Source organism: Oryctolagus cuniculus, chromosome 12, assembly GCF_051225735.1.
Source record: "Oryctolagus cuniculus isolate XC-2025 breed Fujian yellow rabbit chromosome 12, ASM5122573v1, whole genome shotgun sequence".
NCBI classification, from domain to species: Eukaryota; Metazoa; Chordata; class Mammalia; order Lagomorpha; family Leporidae; genus Oryctolagus; species Oryctolagus cuniculus.
The window spans coordinates 83,424,802-83,448,101 of NC_142878.1; the positions used below are offsets into that span (position 1 = coordinate 83,424,802).

The window sequence follows — 23,300 nt, forward strand, 5'->3', positions numbered from 1 at the left end:
TTTTTTTAATTTGAGAGGAGAGAGACAGATAAACAGAAACAGATAGCTCCCATCTACTGGTTCACTCACCAAAGGCCCACAACAGTCAGGGCAAGGCAGGGCCAAACCTCAAGCCAAGAACTCAATCCAGGTCTCCTACATGGAAGAAATGCAATTACTTGAGCCATCATGATCTCCTCCAGGGTCTGCATAAACAGACTTGAATTAGCAGGAAGCTGGAGTCAGGAGCTGGACCCAGGTATCAAACCCAGGTACTCTGACATAGGACATGGCTTCTTCTTCTTCTTCTTTTTCTTTTTTAATGATTTACTTATTGATTTGAAAGGCAGAGTTACAGAGAGGCAGAGACAGAGAGAGAGAGGTCCTCTATCTGCTGGTTCACTCCCTAGATAGCTGCAATAGCCAGAGCTGTGCCAATCCAAATCCAGGAGCCAGGAGCTTCCTCCAGGTCTCCCACACGGGTGTAGGGGCCCAAGGACTTGGGACATCTTCTACTGCTTTCCCAGGCCACAGCAGAGAGCTGGATCAGAAGCAAAGCAGCCAGGACTTGAACCAGTGCCCATATGGGATGCTGGCACTGCAGGCGGTATAGCTTTACCCACTATGCCATGGCACGGGCTCCAGGACATGGCTTCTTAACCAGCATCTCAATGGCTAAGCCAAATGCCTGCCCCAAGAATCACTTTTGATAAGGCTGTAACTTACCCCAAACATGAATAAAATCCCAGGGTACTGCGCTAAAATCATCACTGTAACAATTATCATGTCGACAAGTTAAGTATGGTAGAAGAAAACTCCAGCCACCACCATGTTCCTAACTCTGTCCAATTTTAACTCGATGCCAAGAAAGCTTTTAGAACTATGACAATTTTCCAAATTGAACTTCAAGAAGTCATGAAGAACAGGGTGGAACCAAATGATGAGCATCTGACTTTGGCCCCCATTTCTCTTAGGTTATGCAAGAGAAGCGAATAGCACAGTCAGCCAGAGAGAAAGGTCCAATTTGCAAAAATCCCACAAAGTGAAAATGTATACTTACATCACCCTCCAAGCTGAGCTTGCACAGAATTTCGTGAACGGTAGACATTTTGAAAGAAGCTGGAAAAAAAATACAACACAAAGTCTTTAGGAAAAAGCTTTATCCCCTGAAGGTCAGTGATTACTTATACTAATTTCAACTCTTGGACCATTTCAACTGAGGATACTGGAGTGATTTTTGCAAACAGATGCAATGCCCCTCTTAGACTGGAAAAATAGAAGCTCTGAGGTGGTTTGCCTTAGGCTTGGGATGGACTAGCAAATTCACCAGTCTCTCCTGCTCTATTCAAACAGCCTTGGAGAGAGACTGACTTGTGAACAGTAAACCGAAATGCTGCTCAAGGCTAACACAACTTGTTCAAACAGGATAGAACTGAATCTTCCCCTTCTCGGAACCCTGATAAGCTAGTCCAGCCGGCCTCGACAGCTTTGCTTCTCTAGAGTAATTTAAGACATGGAAAAGGGCCTGAAAAGGAAGGGTGGGGACTGAAATCAACAGCACGCTCATGCTGGCCCATTTCTTCCTGGACCCCTCATTACCGTTCGTAATTAGTTCCTTAGTCTAATGATGCTTACAAGCTATTAAACTGTTTATGAGAAAGACAATGAATAGATTTTTCCGATATTAACTCCTTCCAAAAACAAAAGGACTGAATTTCTTGTATTTAACATTCAAAATGGCTGAAATGCTGTCACCTTTCAGTTAACCACGCGGCCGCGACACAACAGCCTGAAGAGCTAACTGGCTTTCGGCTTTGCCATCGTACAGTTCCTGGAACTGCCACACCCGAGCCTTGGTGTAAGGAGGGTTCCACAGGCGGCAGACAGGTCACAGGGCACCAGCAGCCCAAAACAAAGGAAAACGAGCGGAGCCGTGCCCTGGAATAGTGCAGAACAACAGGGAAATGACAGCACCTCCAGCTCTGGTCTCTGGGATCCCGGAGCTGTGCCTGTGCAGATTCAGCCTGCTAGCCTCTCCCCACACTTTGCTTAGTGTAAATATTTTCACAGAACTGGTCTGGAGAGAGTATTTGACATGAATGCTGGCCAGTTGATAAGGAAATTTTGGACCAAGCGGATTCCAGGCCCCAGGTGGGGTAGGAGAGAGATAGAGGATTGGTCTTTATTTGGGATCAAGGATGTATTCTGTACGATTTTCATCCTGACTCTCTCCTAGACTACCCCCCTCTTCCTGATGCTCACAGAAACCTTACAAGCAAAACAAAACTGAAAGTCAGCCCAAGCCATTCCTACTCTCCCACCCCTCCCCAGCATCTCCTACTCCTAGGGTATTCATTTGGTCTTGCTCTATCAATAAATTGTGACGTAGCCATAGAATGGAATATTATTCAGCACAAAATAAGCTCACAAGCCACAGAAAGTCACATATGAACTTTAAATACCTATTACTAAGTGAAAGAACCCAACGTGAAAAACCTCAGACTGTAGGATTCCAACAATATGACCTTCTGGGAAAGGCCCAACGTGGAGACCATGAAAATATCAGTGGTTGCCAAGAGTGTGCTGGAGAAGAGATGAACAGGTGGAGCACCTGTGGGGTGGGTTAAGCTACCACCTGTGGTGCCAGCATCCCATTTCAGTCCCAGTTCAAGTCCTGGCTGCTCCACTTCCCATCCCACTCCCTGCTAATGTGCCTGAGAAAGCAGCGAAAGATGGCCCAAGTGCTTGGGCCCCTGCACCCACATGGGAGAACTAGATGGGGTTCCAGGCTCCTGGTTTTGGCCCCAACAGTTGTGGCCATTTGGGGATTGAACCAGTGGATAGAAGATACCTTTCTCTCTCTTTCTCTGTGTCTCTTCCTTTCTGTCTGTAGCTCTGCCTTTCAGATAAATAAAGCTTTAAAAAAAAAAAAAAAAGGAACAAGAAAAGTTGGAGCACCAGAGGATTTTTAAAGCAGTGAAGTCATCCTGTATGATACTGTAGCAGTGGATCCATGTTGGTCAAAGCCCACAGAAGGCACAGACTCCAGGTGCCCTCTACACACAGTGTGCGCCTCGGGTGACGAGGCTATGGCACACTCTGGTGGAGGGTGCTGCTGGTAAGGAAGGCGAGCCCGTATGAGAACGAGGGAGCATATGCCAGCTCTCCGTACATCCTACTCACTTTGCTGTGAGCTCAAAACTGCCCTAAAAAATAAAGTCCGTTTTGAAGAACTCTTGCTCTATAGCTGAGTTGCCTACTATTAAGCATTTGACATGTAACAGCCCAAATGGAGATTTCTCTCTAGCACAGACTGCATTCTGAAGACTTAGGGGTGGAAAAAAGAATGTAAAATCTCAGTAATCATTTTATACTGATTACTTACTGTAATTGTGAAATGTTGGGTGTGCTAAGTTAAAGGAAACATACTACTTACATTTAATTTCAACTGCTTTCTGTACCATTTTTAATGTGGCTACTAGGAAGTTTACAACCGAATATGTAGTTCACATTCTCTCTCTACTGGGCAGTGCCTTTCTGGAGGAGTCCAGAGACGCATGGTTCAATCTTAATCCAAAATCCTTTGTCTCACATTTGGGTCTAGTGGAGCCTAAGCTTGAGATGAGTTATCAACATGGGTACTCTTGAGTATTAACCAAAGCACAGGCAAAATTCCTAGGACATCAAACCACCCAGCCCTGGGACTTGGCACTGGAGCAGGACTCTAGTGGGGGATAAAGTGCTGTGATCTGGGGTAGATGTTTGGTGCAGCAGTTAAGAAGCCAGTTGGGACACCTGCATCCCATATCAGAGTGCCAGGGTTCGAGTCCCAGCTCTGTTCCAGATTCCAACATCCAGCTGATGCACACTCTGAGACAGCAAGTGATGGCTCATGTACTTGGGTCCCCACCACTCACATGGGAAACCTGGATTGAATTCTGGGCTCCAGGCATCAGCCTAGATCAGCCCCAGATGTTGTGGGCATTTGTAGAATAAACGAACAGATGGAAGATCTCTCTCTCTCTCTCTCTTTCTCTCTGCCTTCCAAATAAATTAAAAACTAAAATAAATGCAAAAAAATTATTAAACTGTTATCATTTGCCATGGAGAACCATAGCCACAACTGTAAACAGCCAAGAAATAAAAATGCCATTAACAGGAATAAGAATAAAACCAGGGATGTACAGGGTGGAGTTGCAAAGTGTAGATTAAATCCCACTTAATAAGTCAGGCGCCGCACACTGGTCCTGATGCCTCAACTACAAAGGCACACTGAGTTGTTACCGTGCGGTTCTTTCAAGCTGTCTCTCCGGCTCTGAGCACTGGCTTTGTAGACAGCTGCCTAACCGCGCGCCACACGGGACCCCAGCACTGCACAGATCACACACAGACTCCACGCACTTCAGCTCTTCCCTCACAGCCCCAGACCTGGAGGAGACGAACAACCAGGCTTTCTCAGAGCCCCACAAATTTTGCTTTCCACGTTCATAAAGGTCCTGCTCTTTCATCAGATCAGCCCTACAAGTCACTAGCAACGAAATCCATTTGCTTGTTTCAAAATAGAGTCAGTCCTCCATGGCTCCCTCCTACTCCAGCAGGGTCCAGCCTGAGCATCAGAGCCCAGCCTCGGGAGTGGGCCTTCAGCCCAACAGTTAAGAAGCCTACGTCCCACATAAGAGTGCCCAGGTTCCATGTCTGGCTCTGGTCCCTGACTGCAGCACCCTGCTGATGCAGACCCCAGGAGGCAGCGGGGAAGGCTCAAGTCACTGGGTTCCTGATACCCACAAGGGGAACCTGGGTTACTGTCTAAGCTACATCTTGCTCCCAGCTCTGGCTGTTGCAGGTATTTGGGGAGTCAACCAGTGGATAGGAGCTCATTCTGATTGCACCTCCCTCTCTCTCCCTCTTAAAAAAAAAAAAAAAGGACCCATTCTCACCTCGGTCTGCCTGGGAACCCAGCCTCCCCTGTTCTACTGCCCACTAGCACAGGGAGACAGAGCCAAATCGTTATTTGCCTCTCCTCAAACATACAGACCTCCTTTCAGCTGCAGCTCCTGGTTCATGTCTCCACCCACATCACCTTACCCTCGCCCTGGTGTGTAAGTATCGGCTCCAAAAGAGTCACAACGGCCCTCATTCCACAGGGCTCTCTCTGGCCTTCAGTGCCAACAGCACTTGTTGATACCACCTCGCCATGCATTCACTCAGCAGAAGGTACTGCATGCCCTCCACGTGTTACATGTTCAAGTGACAAACAGGTGTCAAGTACAATTCAAACCACTAGGGACTGTTTTGGTTTTTTTTTTAAGATGTATTTATTGATTTGAAAGGCAGGGTTACAGAGAGGCAGAGGCAGAGAGAGATCATCCATCTACTGGTTCATTGTCCAAATGGCCGCAATGGCTGAAGCTGGGCCAATCTGAAGCCAGGAGCCAAGAGCTTCTTCTGGGTCTCCCACATAGGTGCAGGGGCCCAAGCACTTGGACTATCTTCTGCTTTCCCAGGCCATAGCAGAGAGCCAGATCAGAAGAGGAACAGCCGGGACTAGAACCAGTGCCCATATGGGATGACGGCACCACAGGCAGAGGCTTAACCTACTGTGCTGCAGCGTCGGCCCCAGCAAAGTCATTTTGAGTACAACTGATCCGATGTTAGAAGAAATACCTGGCTTGGCCACCCATGATGTTTGTAAAAACATTAGTCTAATATCTTTGACTAATGAGAATGTGTCAATGTGCTGCTTCCCTCAAAGAAAGGAAGAAAAAAATCTTGGCAATGTTACTTTTTTTTGTATTTTTTTTTTAACAGGCAGAGTGGACAGTGAGAGAGAGAGACAGAGAGAAAGGTCTTCCTTTACCGTTGGTTCACCCTCCAATGGCTGCTGCGGCCGGCGCACCGCGCTGATCCGAAGCCAGGAGTCAGGTGCTTCTCCTGGTCTCCCATGCGGGTGCAGGGCCCAAGCACTTGGGCCATCCTCCACTGCACTCCTGGGCCACAGCAGAGAGCTGGGCTGGAAGAGGGGCAACCGGGACAGAATCCAGCGCCCTGACCGGGACTAGAACCCGATGTGCCAGCACCGCAGGCGGAGGATTAGCCTAGTGAGCCGCGGCACCAGCCTTGGCAATGTTACTTTCACAAACGCAGGCGACCTGTAACAAGCACACACTGGGTCTGCCCTATGTGAAACGCAGACCCCCAGCCCTTCGTGAGACACCTGAGCCCTGGGTCACCCAGCGCCAAGGCCAGAACCCAGGGCTCCTGACTCCGGGGTCTTTGCCCTGTAGACTTCCCCACTGTGGTGGTTCTGCCCAAGAGGCTGAGCCAGAGAGCAGAGCAAAGGAATTCCAGCTGAGATTAGCTCCAGGCTTAACAGTGAGGCCTGGGCTGAGAAGGGTGAATCACCAGGACTATTCCAGTCAGAGTCAGGACAGGAACAAAAGCGCAGGATGTTGAAGCACAGGTTTTAAAATGAGCCATGGGGCCAGCACTGCAGTGCCGGCATCTCATATGGGAGCTGGTTCAAGTCCCGGCTGCTCTGCTTCTAATCCAGCTCCGTGCTAATGCACGTGGGAAAGCAGCAATGGGCTAAGTGCTTAGGCCCCTGCATCCATGTGGGAGATACAGAGGAGGCTCCAGGCTCCTGGCTTCAGCCTGGTCCAGACCTGGCTATTGCAGCCATTTGGGACATGGACCAGCAGATGGAAGACCTCTTTCTCTATGTCTCTTTCTCTGTCTTTCTCTCTGTAACTCTGGCTTTCAAATAAATAAATATTTTTTTAAAAAGGAAAAAAAATAAGGCATGTGTAGTATAGTGCCCTGTAGGGTTCTCAGATAGAAGTTTCTGAATGGAGCCAAGTTAGACCCAGCCATGGAGATACAGGAAGGCCTGCGAGCCAAAAGGGAAGAGGACCTGACACACAGGCTGACCGTGCACCAAAACATTTGCTCGGGAGCCCTACTTTCTTACCAAAGCCAGTGGCTCTGTCTCGAGCATACCCATTGTCCCGGATGAGATTAAGAATGAAGGCGCCGTGCCCCAGGAGACCTCTCTGCCTCCACCAACCCCCCAATCCCAGCACATGAGGCGTGAACAATGCACAGTACAGCACAGCACAGGCACGGCTCTGGAACCCGCAACCGGCACGGCAGCCTGCATCGCTCTGGCCAGCACTTCGACCTCGCCCAGTCGGCCAACTGGTTTCAACTCGCAAACAAGGAAAAGAAAAAAGATCAGCCGATAGAAGCAGCTGACAGACAGAGCATTCCCAGGGAGGGGTGAGTTTGCAGAACATGCCAGGAAAATGGCCCTTTATCTCGAAAGGTTTTTTCATGAAGATTATAAATGAGCGGTACAGAGAAACTTACTGAAGGAGCCACACCCACCTCAAACTGGTTTCCAACAATGTCCCACTGGGGAGGGAGAGCAGCTTCACCTTGCACCGCCCTAACCAGGGGAACCCATGGTTTTCTCTGGCCTCGAAAAGATTAAAAATTAACAAATCAGACTGTGCAGTGCCTGGCTAGGAAAGCTCTTGGAATCCCAAGCTAGGGAGTAATGAACTTTATGCAGCTGTTGAGAAATAAGGCACTTAAATTTAACAGAGGGACAGGAGGAGAATTCAAAAAGTTCAGGGAAAATGGAATTGAAGTTTATGTTGGTGCAAAAAAAATATGTTTTTAAATCCAGGCAGATGAGGGGGGTCTTCAAAAAGTTTGTGGAAAATGTGTTCTGAAAAATACTATGCATGGATCTCAAGATTTGTTGCACCACAATAAACTTTTCTTTCAATTCTATTTTTTCTAGAAAGTTTAAGCACCTTCACATTTTAGAGATCATTTAAGGGCTCATCCTTTTTGAAACACCCTCAGAGATTTTACTGTGTTTTATTGTTTCACTCCAAAACATAAAACACATACAGCAGCAAGAAAGTACAAGTGAAACAGATTTCAGTTTTCCAAAGAGAAAAGAGACACAGTTTGCGTAAGGTTGAAATAAAAAATGCAAGCGTGGGGCCAGCACTGTGGGGTAGTCAGTAAGGCTGCCACCTGCGACACCTGTACCCCATGTGGGCACTGGTCCAAGTCCCAGCTGCTCCAGTTCTGGTCCAGTTCCCTGCGAATCGGCCTGGGAGGGCAATGGAAGATGGCCCAAGTGCTTGGAACCCTGGACCCATGTGGGAGATCCAGAAAGGGCTCCTGGCTCTGGCCTAGCCCAGCCCTGGTTGCTGTGACCCTTTGGAGAATGAACCAGCAGATGGAAGACCTCTCTCCCTCTCTACCTCTGCCTTTCAAATAAATAAAAATAAATATTTTTTTAAAATGTAAAATTAAAAAGTCAGCACTTTTTTAAAAAACACACAAGTTCCACTGACCTGAATTGAGGAGAACCAGCCCCAGGAAAGCTCAAATAAGAAAGGAGCAAACAAAAGCCTGAAGTAGGGCCACACAGAGCTCAGTCTAATTCAGCAGTTTCAGAGACACACCCACCCACTTGGAGTGTTGATTCGTTACCACAAAACAGATCCTTAGCAACCACAACTGAATCTAGAAAGGGCTGGAGGCGCCAATGAGGATTTCAAAGCAAAACTGGGTAGGGGTGGGAGTGTGGAAGGCAGGGTTTCCCCCACCAAAGCCCTGGCTGGACAGGGACCATCTGGGACGCTGCAGTCCGCAGGCAGCCAAAGCACGCAGGGGTGTGGGGGAGAAGGGAGTTCCCACTGGGCTCCACCACCCACCCTCCTAAATCATCTTTATTTAACAAAACCTCTTGGAAGCACATACTTTTCTTCTTGGTTTCTGGTCTTGATTAACGCCTGAGTCACAGGGCCAAGTCATTCCCCAGCATTCCTGGAATTCTGCCCAGCGGCCTGGACCGCACGGAGCACGAGAGACCCAAGGACACTTGCTCCAGCTTGCCCCCTTGCTGCCTGCTCTGAATCGGTACTTGTCTGCTCGCTGCAGACACGTTGCAGCTTCTGGCTCTCACAGCTGCTCTCTGCCAGTCTCCTGATATGGGGTGGGAGTGGGTGGAAGGAGCTGGGCAGGAAAAATGACATCACTTGGCTTGGAGCAAGGTCAGGGTTGGGAAATCCAGAGCTTCCCATCTACAACTCAAGCTCTGTGTCTTATGGCCCACATAATGTGCTTTCCACAGGGCCCAGGCGCCTACAGAGGGAGAAAAAAAAAAAAAAAGGCCTAAACTCAGCATTCAAGATCTTGCAGACTCTACACCTACAGGCCTTTTCTTCTGTATTGGGGGGGGAGGGGGTCTTCAAAAAGTCCCTGGAATATGCATACTGTAGGTTGCAAAATTGTTTTGCACCAAACAAAATGAGCTTATCTTTTCATTCCATGTGTCCATGCACTTTCTGGAGCTCCCTACCTCTGTGCACACAGACACACATCTTGGTCCACTGTCGGATGAGGCCGGCGACGCTTCCCTCAACATGCTGCCCCTCCAAGCTCCAAGCTCCCCTGATCAGCTGAACCTTACCCTCCCCCCTCGGCCTGAGGCTCTCAGCAGAGCTGTGTGTGTGGAGGTGGCACCACCTGCCCCCAGGGTTTCTGACTTATTCCTGTTTCCTCACAGGTGTGAGGTCACCTCGTGGCACACAGCAAGCATGCAATCACATCCTGGGAGATTGCACACACATCCGGGCTTTCCACTGTAGCTGGTCTTTCTTCCCCTGCCTTTCCAACACACCCTCCTTCCTCCATTTTCTTTCTCTCCTAGATCAAACATTGCAAATGCAGTTCCAGGTCCAGGCAGTAGGCACAGGAGCCTCTGCCTGGCAGGTCCCCGCGGGGGCAGCCCCTTTCTCATCACGATCTACTGTAGCCCGGTCCCCAGCCCCCGCTTCTGCTCTGTCTGGGCTACTAGAGCCTGAGGCCTGTCCACACGGCCTTCGGGCGTGGAGCAAGCACGGAAGCAGTGAGCAGACAAGACAGGACGGACTTCCTCTGAGCATGTAGCCTGGGCGTGGCGAGGAGACAAAGGACACGGGCAGAGGGTTCACACCAAGCCAGGGATTAGAACTCAGACCACTACGGCGCTACTGGTTTGTGCTTCAACACTGTTGAGCCCAGGTGGCTTAGACTTGTATGTCATCTCCTGGGCATCTCTCTTGACCTCTACTACTAACCTAGCCCCTCAACAAAGTAGAGCAGGACTCTGGCAACAGGAGATGGAAAAATTCACCAGGCAGTGAATGAGTGGAAAGAGGGTGGGTTTTTTGGTTGTTTTTGTTTGTTGTTTGTTTGTTTTGTGGCCTAGAATTTCCTCTGGTGTGGCCTAGCACTACAATAGGGCGTGGCACCAGGGAAAGGAGGAAGCTGATTCCCACACGCACACACAGAGGAACACCCAATTTCTCTTTAATTCTCACATTCAAATCAGGAAGTCAGCACAGCCTTAAACAACACTTGCCAAGGTGGGTTACGGATGATGCTTAGGTCTGTGGCTCAGTTTATATCAAAGGGAAAATGAGCCCTGGTCAAGTTTGGAAACTAACATTGGTGAAACGTGAAACTTAAAATATGATGGCTGTCACACAATTCACAGCTAGATTTAAGGTCTACAGAGCAGGGATGTGTGTGTGTGTGTGTGTGTGTGTGTGTTTCGCTTACTGTTGTTTCTCCAGTGGCTACAACTGTGGGTGGAACATAGTAGGTGCTTGATAGTCTGTGGAATGAAGGAATGTCTGAGGCAGCCCATGGCACGCCCATCCTTTCTCCATGATAAATGGCCCAAGCCCCACACAGAGTGACAACCAAGACTCACCACAATGCATTAGTGCCAGGTCCTAGGCTCACAGGTGCAGGAAAAGCCTCCAGGCCTCCAAATCGATAACAATTACAGAAGAGTATCTACTTTGCCAGAAAAGCTACTTAAATCTGACATTAGCCAGGAAACTAACGGCCATGACTGCAGTCCAATGTCAATCGATACAGTCCTTTAATAGCTCCAAGACCCGGGATGTTAAATACTGGAGACTCCAGTCCAAGACTGAGCTCTTAATCAAGGTCAGTGAGTCAGCAATATTTCCTGGTCATTTGAGGAAGGCAGGCGACACAGCCATAAGCTTCCTATTGAAATACTGCACACAGGCGGTCAGGGCCTGCTCCCCTCCACTGCAGACATGCTGGGCCATCCAGCCCTGAAACTTCTGGACAAGAGATTTAGAAGTTGGTAGAAAGCTGTTACAGGATACACTAGTCCTGGTCTCATCTGAAATCTTCCTTCACCTGGCCTGAATATTACTTCTCCTGGATTCCATTACCTCAAATTCTACAAAGTGCAGGTGGGTGTGGGCTAAGGAGGGTTTCTCAGTGCTGTTTCTTCACTAACAGTGCTCTCTGGATTGCTGGGGGTTTTAGGACCTCCGACCATCTCTAACATAATGATCATTGATTGATTGCATTTGCTGGCTTCTAGCTGGGGTTGGCGTCACACTGGAGGGAGGAAGAGGGAATACAGCAGACCTGGACAAGGCCCCTGGGCTGCTGTCTCACATCAGGGAAGGTGGTCTCTAAGGAGGCAAAAGAGAGGCATTGAAAAGAAAGCAGAGAGGAGGCAGAAGCATGAAAAAGAATTTAGTCAGGGCCAACTTCAAAGAAAGTTCCAGAAAAAATTCAGTGATTTATTCTTCCTACCCACCTGTCGGCCCCTCACCCCCAATTAGGCAGTGCCTGCACACAGAGCATGGTAAGTGGGTTCTTCCGGGCTAGCCTGGGAGCCTAAGCATTTTCAGTAACATCGTTTCCCTGGGAAAATGCACTCTGCATTCCAAATCACCAAGGTGTGGCCAGAAGGCTTCTCAGACCCAGGTAAAGGCCCAACGTGTACCCATCAGGCCACTGCTGTTTCACCCCCAGACTCCAATCACCCACAGCTTTAAAATGACAAATCTCACCACAAAAATGATACTTCACCCTTGTCTGTCGCCGTGCATTTGCAGTGCACTTTAAAGATTTAATTTTGAATGAACATGTTTTTTGAAATCTTCAATACATAGTCCTCCTTCGGGCAGAAGGAGTATAATAGGGGTCCTTAAACCACTTGCATAGGTAAGAAACCTGAGGGTCCACTCCTATTTCTCCAGAGCCAGTCCATGGAACCCAGGCCCTGCCCAGCAGCCAGCTCCGAGCTGCAGGGAGCGGCTGGGCCACGCCCTTCTGGGCACCCCAGGTCCCTGACTCACTGCCGCATCACCGCAAGTAACAGTCAGGCCAGCCCTCCCCACAAGAACTCCGGGGACACTTCCTTCCCCCATGCAAACGTGCTCAACCAAACGGAAAAGCCCCCAGATTGAGCACAATCTGAAACTGCTATCCTCCAAGATAATCTCTACGAAAGAGCAAGGAACTGAGGTTTCTGTTTTGTTTTATTGGGTGCACGGCTGGCTACTCAAAACTCCCACCCCACCCCCACCCCAGCCTCCCCTCTCAGGGGTCGGCTCAAGCTCCACAAACGCGCGTCCAGATCGCGTAAAGGGACTTTAAGCACACATGGGCGGCATTCTGGAGAGCGGTAGAACTCCAGCTCCACGCGGAGCGCACGGCCCCTAGCCGTCCGCAGCGCTCGGCGGCCACGCCCTGTCCCCCTCCCGCGCCCGGCACGTCTGGAATGCGGGGCCCCCAGTGCTCCCCTGCGTGAGCAGGCTCGCCCGCTACCCGCGAAGCCTCCATGGGAATGCACGGTCCGGTCCTCATGCTCCGCGCTCCCAGGCCTGGACACGAACGGCCCCACTCATCCCGCCCCGGACACCTGGCCTTGCGCCCCCCGCCCGCAGCAGCCCAAGTGCGCCCCGGTCTCCCCCGGCTCCCGGCCCGGCCGCTCGAGCCCCTCTCTGCAAGCCCCTTTCCCCCTTGCCAGCCTCCGCAGGCCCCGCTAGTGCTGCGGCCCCGGGCCATAGCGGGCGGGCGGCGGGTGTGGCGCGTCCCGCTTACCTGGGCCGGGCGCCGAGAGTTGCGAGCGTCTCCAGTTGCCGAGCGGAGCTGGCTGCCTTGGGTGGGGCTTTTATACCCGCCACATCCTCTCGGCCAGGCCCGCCCTGCCCGCCCCCACCCCGACTCGGGGTGACTCACGCTCGCCGGGCCGCTGGCCCGAGCGGGTAGCCACGCCCTGGAACGGCTGCGAGCCTCGCCGCGCGGGAGCGGCCCGACGCCCACGGCCCTGCCCAGGGTGGAAGCCCCGCCGAGACTTCCCCGAGGTCCGGGTTAGGCCGTCTCTTTTCCTCCCTTCCGGACTGGAGTGCCACGTCGAGTTCCTAGCCTGGGCTTCGGTTCCTAAATGGGCCACACTTTAGGAGAAATCACTTTATTTTCTTTTTTCTTTCTTTTTCTTTTCTTTTCTTTTTTTTTTTCTTTAGGCGCCAAAGCCCTGGAAGAAAGAATTGATCCAAGAAACATAAATCTGGATTCTCCTGCTCTGGGACGTTTGGCATCCAGCAACCCATTACCATCTGCAAACATATTAGCTTAACCTCTGGTCGCCTGTTCCCGGAAGGAGAACGCGCAGGCCATGCGCCCCGGCCTCGGAGAGTGCCCCGAGCAGGGATCCCTCACCCCACCTCTGCACCGGGAGGCGCCCTCTTCCCCGGGGACTGCTGAGCTCTGCGTGCGTCAGCCTCTGGGACCCACCACTCTGCGCAGCCTTGTGACAGGCAGGCCCGAGCTGGGTGGGGCGCCTGGCTTTGAACCCCGAGTTGCAACGGAGAACTTTGATCCGTTCTTCCTTTTGTGACCGCCAGTTGCTTTCACTTGCCCCGAAGCCATTGAGCCAACTCCCTCGCTCGGTTTTGCTGTTTCTCGCTTTTCTTCCCCGGCACTACTTCCACGAGTGCCACTTGCAACTTGTGGCCGAGCACGTGTGACTGAGCCAGCGATGCATGCAGCTCTCAGACTGAGAGCTTGGCTAAAAACCCCACAGACTTTGAACTCCCTCCCTCCTTGCACACTCAGCCTAGGCAGTGTTTTTGCCCAGTCTGGCTGCTCCTGGGAGTCGGAGCGACAGCCAAGGCAACCAGACACTGAGTGCTGTGCTCAGGGTCACACAAATGGGTAGCTGCAAAATCCAGCCTAGGAAGGTTTCCTAGCACCCAGCCTGGGCTCTTTTCTCTAGGAATTAATTAGGCATGACAGGCACTGTCAGAAGGCTGGGCGAGGCAGAAGCTAGGAGTCAGGAACTCCATCCGGGTCTCCCCCATGGGTGCCAGGAACCCAAGTACATGAGCCATTCTCTGCTGCCTCCAGGTGCATTATGAAGAAGCTGGATTGGAAGGAGTTAAACCCACATGCTCCACTATGGGCTACAGGTGTCCCAAATGGAGGCTTAACCTGCTGAGTCCCAATGCCTGCCCCGAAAGCAACCCTTCTAATACAATTTCTAATGTGCATTCACAGCCTTTCAATTCAGAATGCGAGCTGTAAAGGCAGAAACCACATGGGTTGGTTTCCTGGGTGAGAACTGGAGGAACACAGGCAGGCAGTGATAATGGCGGGCAGGAGGTGGCCTCCCTCCCTCCTCTCCTCCGGCAGGTTCCATGCCAGCTCCTCACTGTGCTGCCTTGCCGCTGTGGGCATCTGCAGAGGGGGAAGAGCTAATGCGAACCAGGTGCAGTACAGATCAGTACAATAGCAAGGCTTTGCTTGGTGCTTGACAGAAATTCGCCGTGATGGTATCTTAGAAAACAAAGCTGTTAAGTCATGGTTGCTTATTTCGGAGGAATGTGAGGCCAGTTCTGCCAGTAAAAGAACTTTTGATTCTTAACCCAAAGATTCTCTTCTTCCTTTCTGCTCCCCAGCATGGCTTGGGGGGATGTTTGCTATAACAGAGCTCAGATTATGTCAGCTGTTGTGCGCATTGTCCTCTCAATGCCTGCCATTGTTCTGTTCACACTTTGTCTGCTGCACCTCAACACCTCTGAGAATGCCTAGCTAGCAATGCTAGGCTCCCACAAGTGATACAGCAGAGTTACGCACAGAATAATATAGAGCAAGGAGGGGCCTTAGAGATGAACTTCTCCTATCCTTCATGTTGACTTATGAGGAAATGAAAACCCACGTTGTCTCCGACCGAATCCAGGGATTCAACGGTGCATCCAAGGTCCCTGTATCTGTTCCATATTGCAATGTAACAAATTACTTCCCAAAACATGCACAACCATTTATTTGCTTATCATTCTGCAACTCGGGCACGACTCAGTGGAAACAGCTGAGCTCGGCTCTACGTGATGTTGGGTGGGGTTGAGTAGTTCAGTTGGAGTTGGAAGATGGCTGGTGGCTTTACTTATTTGTCTGGTGTGTTGGCTGGAGTTGCTAGAATGATGGAGAATAGGCTGAGCCTGTCTCATTCCTCCTGGTCCTCCTCACTCTGTACCAAGATAGTAACGGCAACTGGCTCTCCAGAAGCAACAGCTGAAACCGCCAGTGCTGGGGGCGTGACAGCTGTGCAAAGACAGGTGCTGGGGGATTTTGCCTATGAGCTGTAGTTTGCTGATCCTTGCTTTAATCCCTTGGTCTGCTCAGTTTCTGGCTTTGTCGTCTGGGCTCTGGGCTCCACCCTCTGAGACGCCTTTCCTTTTCCTAAACAGTAGTTCATATTTGTAACTCAGTACAATCTCAGTCTACGGCATGCCGGTAGAAACCCAAAGTTGTCTAGAAGCTTCTTTAAAGTTTGAACTGTTTCTCTGTCCAAGGTGACAGTCGTTTCATAAATACAAGTGTCTTAAAAACCATGTGGATATTCTGTAAGTCTTATTAGGTTAGCTTCATGCTTCAAAATCCATGGCCAATACACTTTTCTCAGAAACCCTATGAGAGTTATGTAAATCTTATTGGGGGTTAATCCCATACTCTGAGATTCATATTCATTATTTTATGTGAAAACAGACCTCTCTCCATGTTGTACAAGTTGGGCTGCAGGAAATATTGTGCTTACGATTCCAAAAGCACATTAAAAAACTTTCTAGGGTTTTAACAAATAAAAAATACTTATGGAGCCGGCGCTGTGATACAGCAGGTTAACGCCCCGGCCTGAAGTGCCGGCATCCCATGTGGGCGCCTGTTCTAGTCCCTGTTGCTCCTCTTCCAATCCAGCTCTCTGCTATGGCCTGGGACAGTAGTAGAAGATGGCCCAAGTCCTTGGCCCCGACACCCACATGGGAGACCCAGAAGAAGCTCCTGCCATTGTGGCCAGTTGGGGAGTGAACCACCGGATGGAAGACCTCTCTCTGCCTCTCCTCTCTCTGTGTAACTCTGACTTTCAAATAAATAAATCTTTTTTTTAAAAAAAAGTACTTATAATTATTATCAGAGTATAGAGTGCCAATTATATTACTGGATGCTTCTTAATAGATTCAGAATATTAATAAGCCTGTGGGGTTTTGCCTAATATTCAGAGAACTCTGAATACTGGCACAAATGACCGAGGCATGATGATGTTTTAAATTTTTTATTCAGTGAGATAAATGTATAGGAGAGTGAGGGCCCTATCTAAAAGAGAGGGAAATATGGATTCATACTGAGCACCAGGAGCCAGCCATGTGGAGGAGCGTGTGGGCCAGGAAGCATGGGGCAGGTGGCCCAAAGGCACGGGGCAAAAAGGACCCACAATGGCAAAATGCCAAAAAAGAGCTGGGCCTACCATGTTCCTTCCAGGCCTTTAATCCACTTCCAAAGGGGAGTGGCTAATTAGTCTGATTGGCAGGTGGGCACACAGGTGAGGCCAGGTAGGGGCATGCAGTCACACAGGGGCGTGGTGAAGGCGTGGTCTTCCAGCTCACAAACCGAATCAGTTTTATCCTGTATGCCTGCCTACAACAGGTCCCCCTCAGAGACTCCATTCCCTTAATCCTAAGGGATGTTGAAGGGGGTAGAATCATCATACCTTCTATAGCTGCTTCCTGCTTATGAGGGGCGTAGTGCAGGCCCTGCCTGTCTCTCTTTTTGCACCGATTACCTTGCATGGTTTTTATTTGCTGGTCTTGGAAACCAGGCAGGAACTCCCCACGGACCGTCACTGGATTGTTTCTCCTCTGTGCTGATAGTGTCTAACCCTGTATCTGCTACTATCGATTTCTCTCTGAGACTACATGCATTATCTCACCTCCTATTCACACTGAAACTCATCTGGCAAATATTAAAAGGTGGATAGAACCCAGTGCGGTGGGAATGAGCGAATGGGCCTTCTCTTACATCATTGGCGGAAGGGCAGTAAATCATCAATATTTAAAATGCTGATGGCCTTTGAGGAGTGTTGCTGCTCTAGAAAGCCATCCTGAAGAGAGAATTCTTCATAACCACAACAATATGTGTATCAAGACATTTACTGCAGCATTTTAAGGTTGCAACCCCCTATGTGCCCATCAGTGAAGCTAACTTTAATTATTGATGGAAGATCTGTACTGTGGAATAAAACTACTGAAAAGCATTCAGGAGATCAATATGTTCTGGCAAGGTCACAGTTCCAAAACACACCGTAAAATCAAAGACCAAGTAGAATGTAAGTCTCAACCTGCATGTTGCCGTGGTTCCCTAAGTTTCAGGGATGACACATGAAACATGACAAAAACTGTGTGTTCTCTCCATCAAGATCATTTATCTTTTCAAGATATTTATTTATTTGATAAGTAGTTACAGAGAGAGAGAGAGAGAGGAGAGAGATCTTCCATCCTCTGGTTCACTCCCCAAATGGCCACAACTGCTGGAGCTGGGCCAATCTGAAGCCAGGAGCCAGGAGCTTCTTCTGGGTCTCCCGTGTGGGTGCAGAAGCCCAAGCACTTGGGCCATCCTCCACTGCTTCTCAGGCCATAAGCAGAGACTGGATCAGAAGACATGCAGCCAGGATACAAACCGGTGCCCATGTGGGATGCTGGCTCCACAGGCTAATGCTTAGCCTACTATGCAACCGTGCCAGCCCTAAGATCATTCTTATATCTTGCCAGCATCTTGGTTCTTATCACGTTGTGCCATTTTCTAGAAGGACAAGTCAGAGGATGAATATTTCAATCTCTGTCAGCCCCTATTATTCCTTCAAGTCACATTTTCCACTTAATTTGTACATATGTACAAATACTTAGGTGCAAAATATCTGCTATCAGTCAAATAATAGTATCTGGTATGTGGCAGAGAATTAAGCCTCCACTTAGATCAGTGGCATTCCATATCAGAGCGCTGGTTTGAGTCCCGGCTGCTCTGCATCAATCCTGCTCCCTGCTAAGGCTCCCAGGAAGGCAGCAGCAGATGGCCCAAGTGCTTGGGCCCCTGTACCCATGTGGGAGACCCGGATGAAGCTCCTGGCTCTTGGCTTTGGCCTGGTCCAGACCTGGTTGTTACAGCCCTTTGGGGAGTGAACCAGCAGAAGGAAGATCTCTCTCCCTCACACACTCTCTCTCTACCTCTTCCTTTCACTGTGTCAAAATTTCAAATAAATACAATAATTTTTTAAAAAAATTTTATAATGTAATATATGAGGAGTCTTCAAAAAGTCAATGGAAAATATGTATTTTAGTGGATATGAAAACATGCAAAAAAGGTAGCTGTATTTGGAGTGTTTTCATCTTTATTGAATGTCCACAAGATGTATTTTAAAGTTAGAAGACCTCAGGGGCCGGTGCCATGGCTCACATGGTTAATCCTCCGCCTGAGGCACCTGCATCCCATATGGGCACCAGGTTCTAGTCCCGGTTGCTCCTCTTCCAGTCCAGCTCTCTGCTGTGGCCCGGGAGGGCAGTGGAAGATGACCCAAGTGCTTGGGTACCTGCACTCGCATGGGAGACCAGGAGGAAGCACCTGGCTCCTGGCTTCAGATCAGCGTAGTTCCGGCTGTGGTGGCCATTTGGGGGGTAAACCAACAGAAGGAAGACCTTTCTCTCTTTTTCTCTCTCTCACTGTCTGTAACTCTACCTCTCAAATAAATAAATAAAATCTTTAAAAAAAAAAAAAAGTTAGAACACCTCTAGTTGATTGAGTTAAAAAGAATCAAGCAGAGGCCGGCGCCGCGGCTCACTAGGCTAATCCTCTGCCTTGCGGCGCCAGCACACCGGGTTCTAGTCCCGGTCGGGGCACCGGATTCTGTCCTGGTTGCCCCTCTTCCAGGCCAGCTCTCTGCTGTGGCCAGGGAGTGCAGTGGAGGATGACCCAAGTCCTTGGGCCCTGCACCCCATGGGAGACCAGGATAAGTACCTGGCTCCTGCCTGCGGATCAGTGTGGTGCACTGGCCGTGGCGGCCATTGGAGGGTGAACCAATGGCAAAGGAAGACCTTTCTCTCTGTCTCTCTCTCTCACTGTCCACTCTGCCTGTAAAAAAAAAAAAAAAAAAAAAAAAAGAATCAAGCAGGATAATATGACTAAATTGGATTTCACTTATGTTAACATTCATGTGTAAGTACTCATTGATGTATATATGGGCATGCATGTATATAAATATACTGAAACATTTACCTCAAACCAATATTGATTAGCTTTGGAGAATGTATGCATAAACAAGAATTAATATTCAGCTTTTATTCTATGGACTTTTTTATTATTTGATTTTCATAACAATAAGCACATGATATTAGTTGAAAAAGGAGTAGCACAGACCTAGTGGAAAGGTTTGTCTTCTTGCATATTAAGATTATGAAAGCCTGTGCCAGGCTTTAGGGAAAACTTTTTCATCATGTTTTTCATGTATATTTAAGAAAATACAGCAATAAGGGCCGGCACTGTGGCGCAGCAGGTTAGCGCCCTGGGCTGAAGTGCTGGCATCCCATGTGGGTGCAAGTTCTAGTCCCAGCTGCTCCATTTCTGATCCAGCTCTCTGCTATGGCCTGGGAAAGCAGAAGAAGATGGTCCAAGTCCTTGGTCGCCTGCACCCGTGTGGGAGACCTGGAAGAAGCTCCTGGCTCCTGGATTCAGATCGGCACAGCTCCGGCCATTGCGGCCATCTGGGGAGTGAACCATCGGATGGAAGACATCTCCCTCTCCCTCTGCCTCTCCCTCTCCCCCTCTCTCTCTCTCTCTGTGCCTCTCCTCTCTCTGTGTAACTTTGACTTTCAAATAAATAAATAAATCTTAAAAAAAAATACAGTAATAAAAGTTGATAAATACAGGAAAATTTGGCTGTCATTGTCCCTTCTGCGGACAACTATTATAAAAATTCATTTGGGGGGCCAGCACTGTGTAGTAGACTAAACTTCTGTCTGCAGTGCCAGCATCCCATATGGGCACTGATTTGAGTCCCGGCTGCTCCACTTCAGATCCAGCTCCCTGCTATGGCCTGGGAAAGCAGTAGAAGATGGCCCAAGTCCTCGGGCTCCTGCACCTGTGTGGGAGACCTGGAAGAAGCTCTTGCCTCCTGGCTTCAGATCAGCCCAACTCCAGCTGTTGCAGCCTTTTGGGGAGTGAATCAGAGAATGGAAGATCTCTCTCTGTCTCTGCCTCTGCCTCTGCCTCTCCATACCTCTGCCTTTCAACTATATAAATAAATCCTTTTTTTTTTTTTAAAAAGATCTCATTTGATTTTGACTGTTCTAATCATAATCTACGAGTACACAGTGTAAGTAGGGCCAGTGCTTACTCAGTTTCCAACATACAAAGAAGAAAAGGTTTGCTGAGCAAGTTAATACAACAAAGACGATAACATGTGACATGAGTTTACAGGAAGAGTGGAGCAGCCGTCTTCATTCATACAACCTTTGCACTCCTTGACTCTTTTATCTCACAGGACACTGGCTGTTTATGTGCCAGGCGGTATCGTCGCTCTAGGAGTTCCACGTTCATCTTCCTGACTCCTGGGCCTCGCCCCGTGTGGGACTCCTCCCAGGCTCTCCATATTTGGTGGGAGTGGGCTCTGCGGCTGAGCACTCTGCTAATCACCGCAGAACTCAAGGACAGGGGTTCTGGGCCTAGCTCCTGTACACTTTGGGTGTCCTCGGACAAATCACCCAAGCTCTCTGCTTCTGTCTCTCCTCTGGCTACTGAGAGGTTTTAACCAGTAAAATGGTCAAGTTCTCTTTTAGCTCTAGAATTTTATTCTTAATATGCCAATGTAATATTTTTAGGCATAATTAATCATGTACGTGCACATGAACGTTGCTGAACAAAAACAAGCTTTGCCTCTTCATTGGAAAGGCCAGTAGGATTTTTAAATGGAAGCAGTTTGACTCATAAAACTACATCTCTTTACAAGCCGATCCCACTTTTACCAAAAACAATTGGGCTGCCTCTTTGTCTACATTTTCTTTTAGGAAAATTAGAAAGGATCTCCCTTGTGTAATTGATTGTATCTGAATAAAGTTGCATTTATTTATTTTCCTACCTATTTAAATAATTTGAAAGGAAGAGAGAGAGACAGATAGAAAGCTGCGGTCAGAAACAGAACCAAGACCTGAACCCAGGAACTGATGTGGGTGGCGAGCGTCTCAAGCAGCACCTTAACTAAACACCCACCCCAAGTTCCTGCTTTAATTCAGACTCTGGACTACAGGATCTTGGCATGTTTTAGTTTCTAAATTATACAAATGTATAACTGCAATCGAGAAATATCACTTTAGATTTTTTAAAATATGTATGTATGTATTTATTTATTTGAAAGGCAGAGTTAAAGACAAAGAGAGTTCACTTCCCCAATGGCTGCAACAGCCAGAGAGGGTGCCAGGAGCCTGAAACTTCATCCAGGTCTCCCATGTGGGTGGTTTTTTAATAATATGTACTGTGATAAAATTCTTAGGTAAGGGGCTGGCGCTGTGGCAGAACGGGAAAAGCCGCAACCTGCAATGTTGGCATCCCATGTGGGCGCCGGTTCGAGTCCTGGCAGCTCCACTTCTAATCCAGCTCTCTGCTATGGCCTGGGAAAGCAGTGGAAGATGGTCCAAGTCCGTGGGCCCCTGTACCCGCGTGGGAGACCCAGAAGAAGCTCCTGGCTCCTGGCTTCGGATTGGCACAGCTCTGGCCATCGCAGCCAATTGGGGAGTAAACCAGCAGATAGAAGACTCTCTCGCTCTCGCTCTCTCTCTCTCTCTCTGCCTCTCCTTCTCTCTGTGTGACTCTTTCAAATAAATAAATAAACCTTTTAAAAAATTCTTAGGTAACTAGATATGGGAATATACAGGAGATCTTCACAAAGGGAGATGGAGGGGCCGGCACTGTGGTATAGCGGGTAAAGCCACTGCCTGCGGTGCCGACAGCCCATATAGACTCCAGTTTGAGTCCCGGCTGCTTCTCTTCCAATCCAGCTCCCTGCTAATGCACCTAGGAAAGCAGTAGAAGATGGCCCAAGTCCTTGGGCCCCTGGACCCACATGGCAGACCCAGAAGAAGCTCCAGGTTTTTGGCTTCAGTCTGGCCCAGCTCCAGGTTTTGTAGCCATTTGGGGGGTAAACCAGCAGATGAAAAAAATCTGTGTGTGTGTGTGTGTGTGTGTGTGTCTCTATCTGTAACTCTGCCTTTCAGATAGATAAATAAATCGTAAAGAAAAAAAAAGGGTGGGGGGAGTTGCACTGGAAACACACTTTAGCTCTCAATATCCATATCTTCCTCCCCTCTGTGTCGGGGAGTGTTGGCAAAGAATGGAGGCAGAGTTGGGACCCACAAGGCCAGAGCTTGTTTGTAGGAGAACATGAAAGCTGGGTAGAGCTAAGTTGGGTTGCAAAGCAGGAGCCAAGGACACTGTGACCTGTCAAATCATCTAACAGACAACGAGCAGACTCTGGACAGGACAGGACGCCAAAGCGCCAGAGCCAGCAGACAGAGGAACAAGCTGGAGGGAAGCGAGAAAGGCGGAGGGAAGGCTGCAGGGCAGGGGGCAGGGGGTGGCGGGTGGGGCCTGCCCTGGTATGTACTTGCCTCTGCGGTACCCAGGGGCTGGGAGGTCAGGCTTGGTTGGAGTGATAGCTAGCATGGATACTAAATTATCTGCCATTTCTTTAAACAACAGTGCAAAAAGGGAAGGGGCAAGAGACGAACATGACAGTGGAGGGGCATGCTGGGAAGGAGGAAATACTGTGGTTGCCATAGAGAGAGAAATGGATGGGAGGGCATACTCCTGATCTAGGTATACCTGTCATTTCTCACCATCTCAGTCCTAGTGTTCAGGGAACTGGATAGCTTGGCTCAGATCATATGTAAGTTCTCTGCTAGCTCATGGATTTCTAAGATTTGGGGGCAGTAGGTAGAGCTGCTGTCTCCAATGCGGGCATCCCATATCTGAGCACTGGTTCTTGAACCTAGCTCCTCTGCTTCCAATACAGCTCCCTGTTCATGCTCCCGGGTAAGCAGCAGAAGGTGGCCCCCACACTTGGGCCCTTACACCTATGTGGGAGACCCCATTGGAGCTCCAGC

At 49.2% G+C, this 23,300-nt stretch overlaps 1 protein-coding gene and 1 long non-coding RNA gene across 2 annotated transcripts in view; one reads left to right on the top strand and one right to left on the bottom strand.

Annotated features, from left to right (window-relative positions):
- Nucleotides 1–12,971, bottom strand: part of ANXA2 (annexin A2) — a 48,759-nt gene extending 35,788 nt beyond the window's left edge. Inside the window, exons 1-2 of the mRNA XM_051821925.3 lie at nucleotides 12,928–12,971; nucleotides 1,040–1,098 (exon numbers count right to left, since the gene is read on the bottom strand). Of these exons, the coding sequence (XP_051677885.1) occupies nucleotides 1,040–1,087 (48 nt within the window). The 5' untranslated portion in view covers nucleotides 1,088–1,098; nucleotides 12,928–12,971. The remainder of the gene's footprint in view (nucleotides 1–1,039; nucleotides 1,099–12,927) is intronic.
- LOC138844698 (uncharacterized) lies at nucleotides 11,008–16,274 on the top strand. The gene is made up of 2 exons (XR_011380926.2): nucleotides 11,008–11,279; nucleotides 13,350–16,274. It is a non-coding gene; the product is annotated as an uncharacterized LOC138844698 (long non-coding RNA).
- The last annotated feature ends 7,026 nt before the right edge of the window (nucleotides 16,275–23,300 follow it).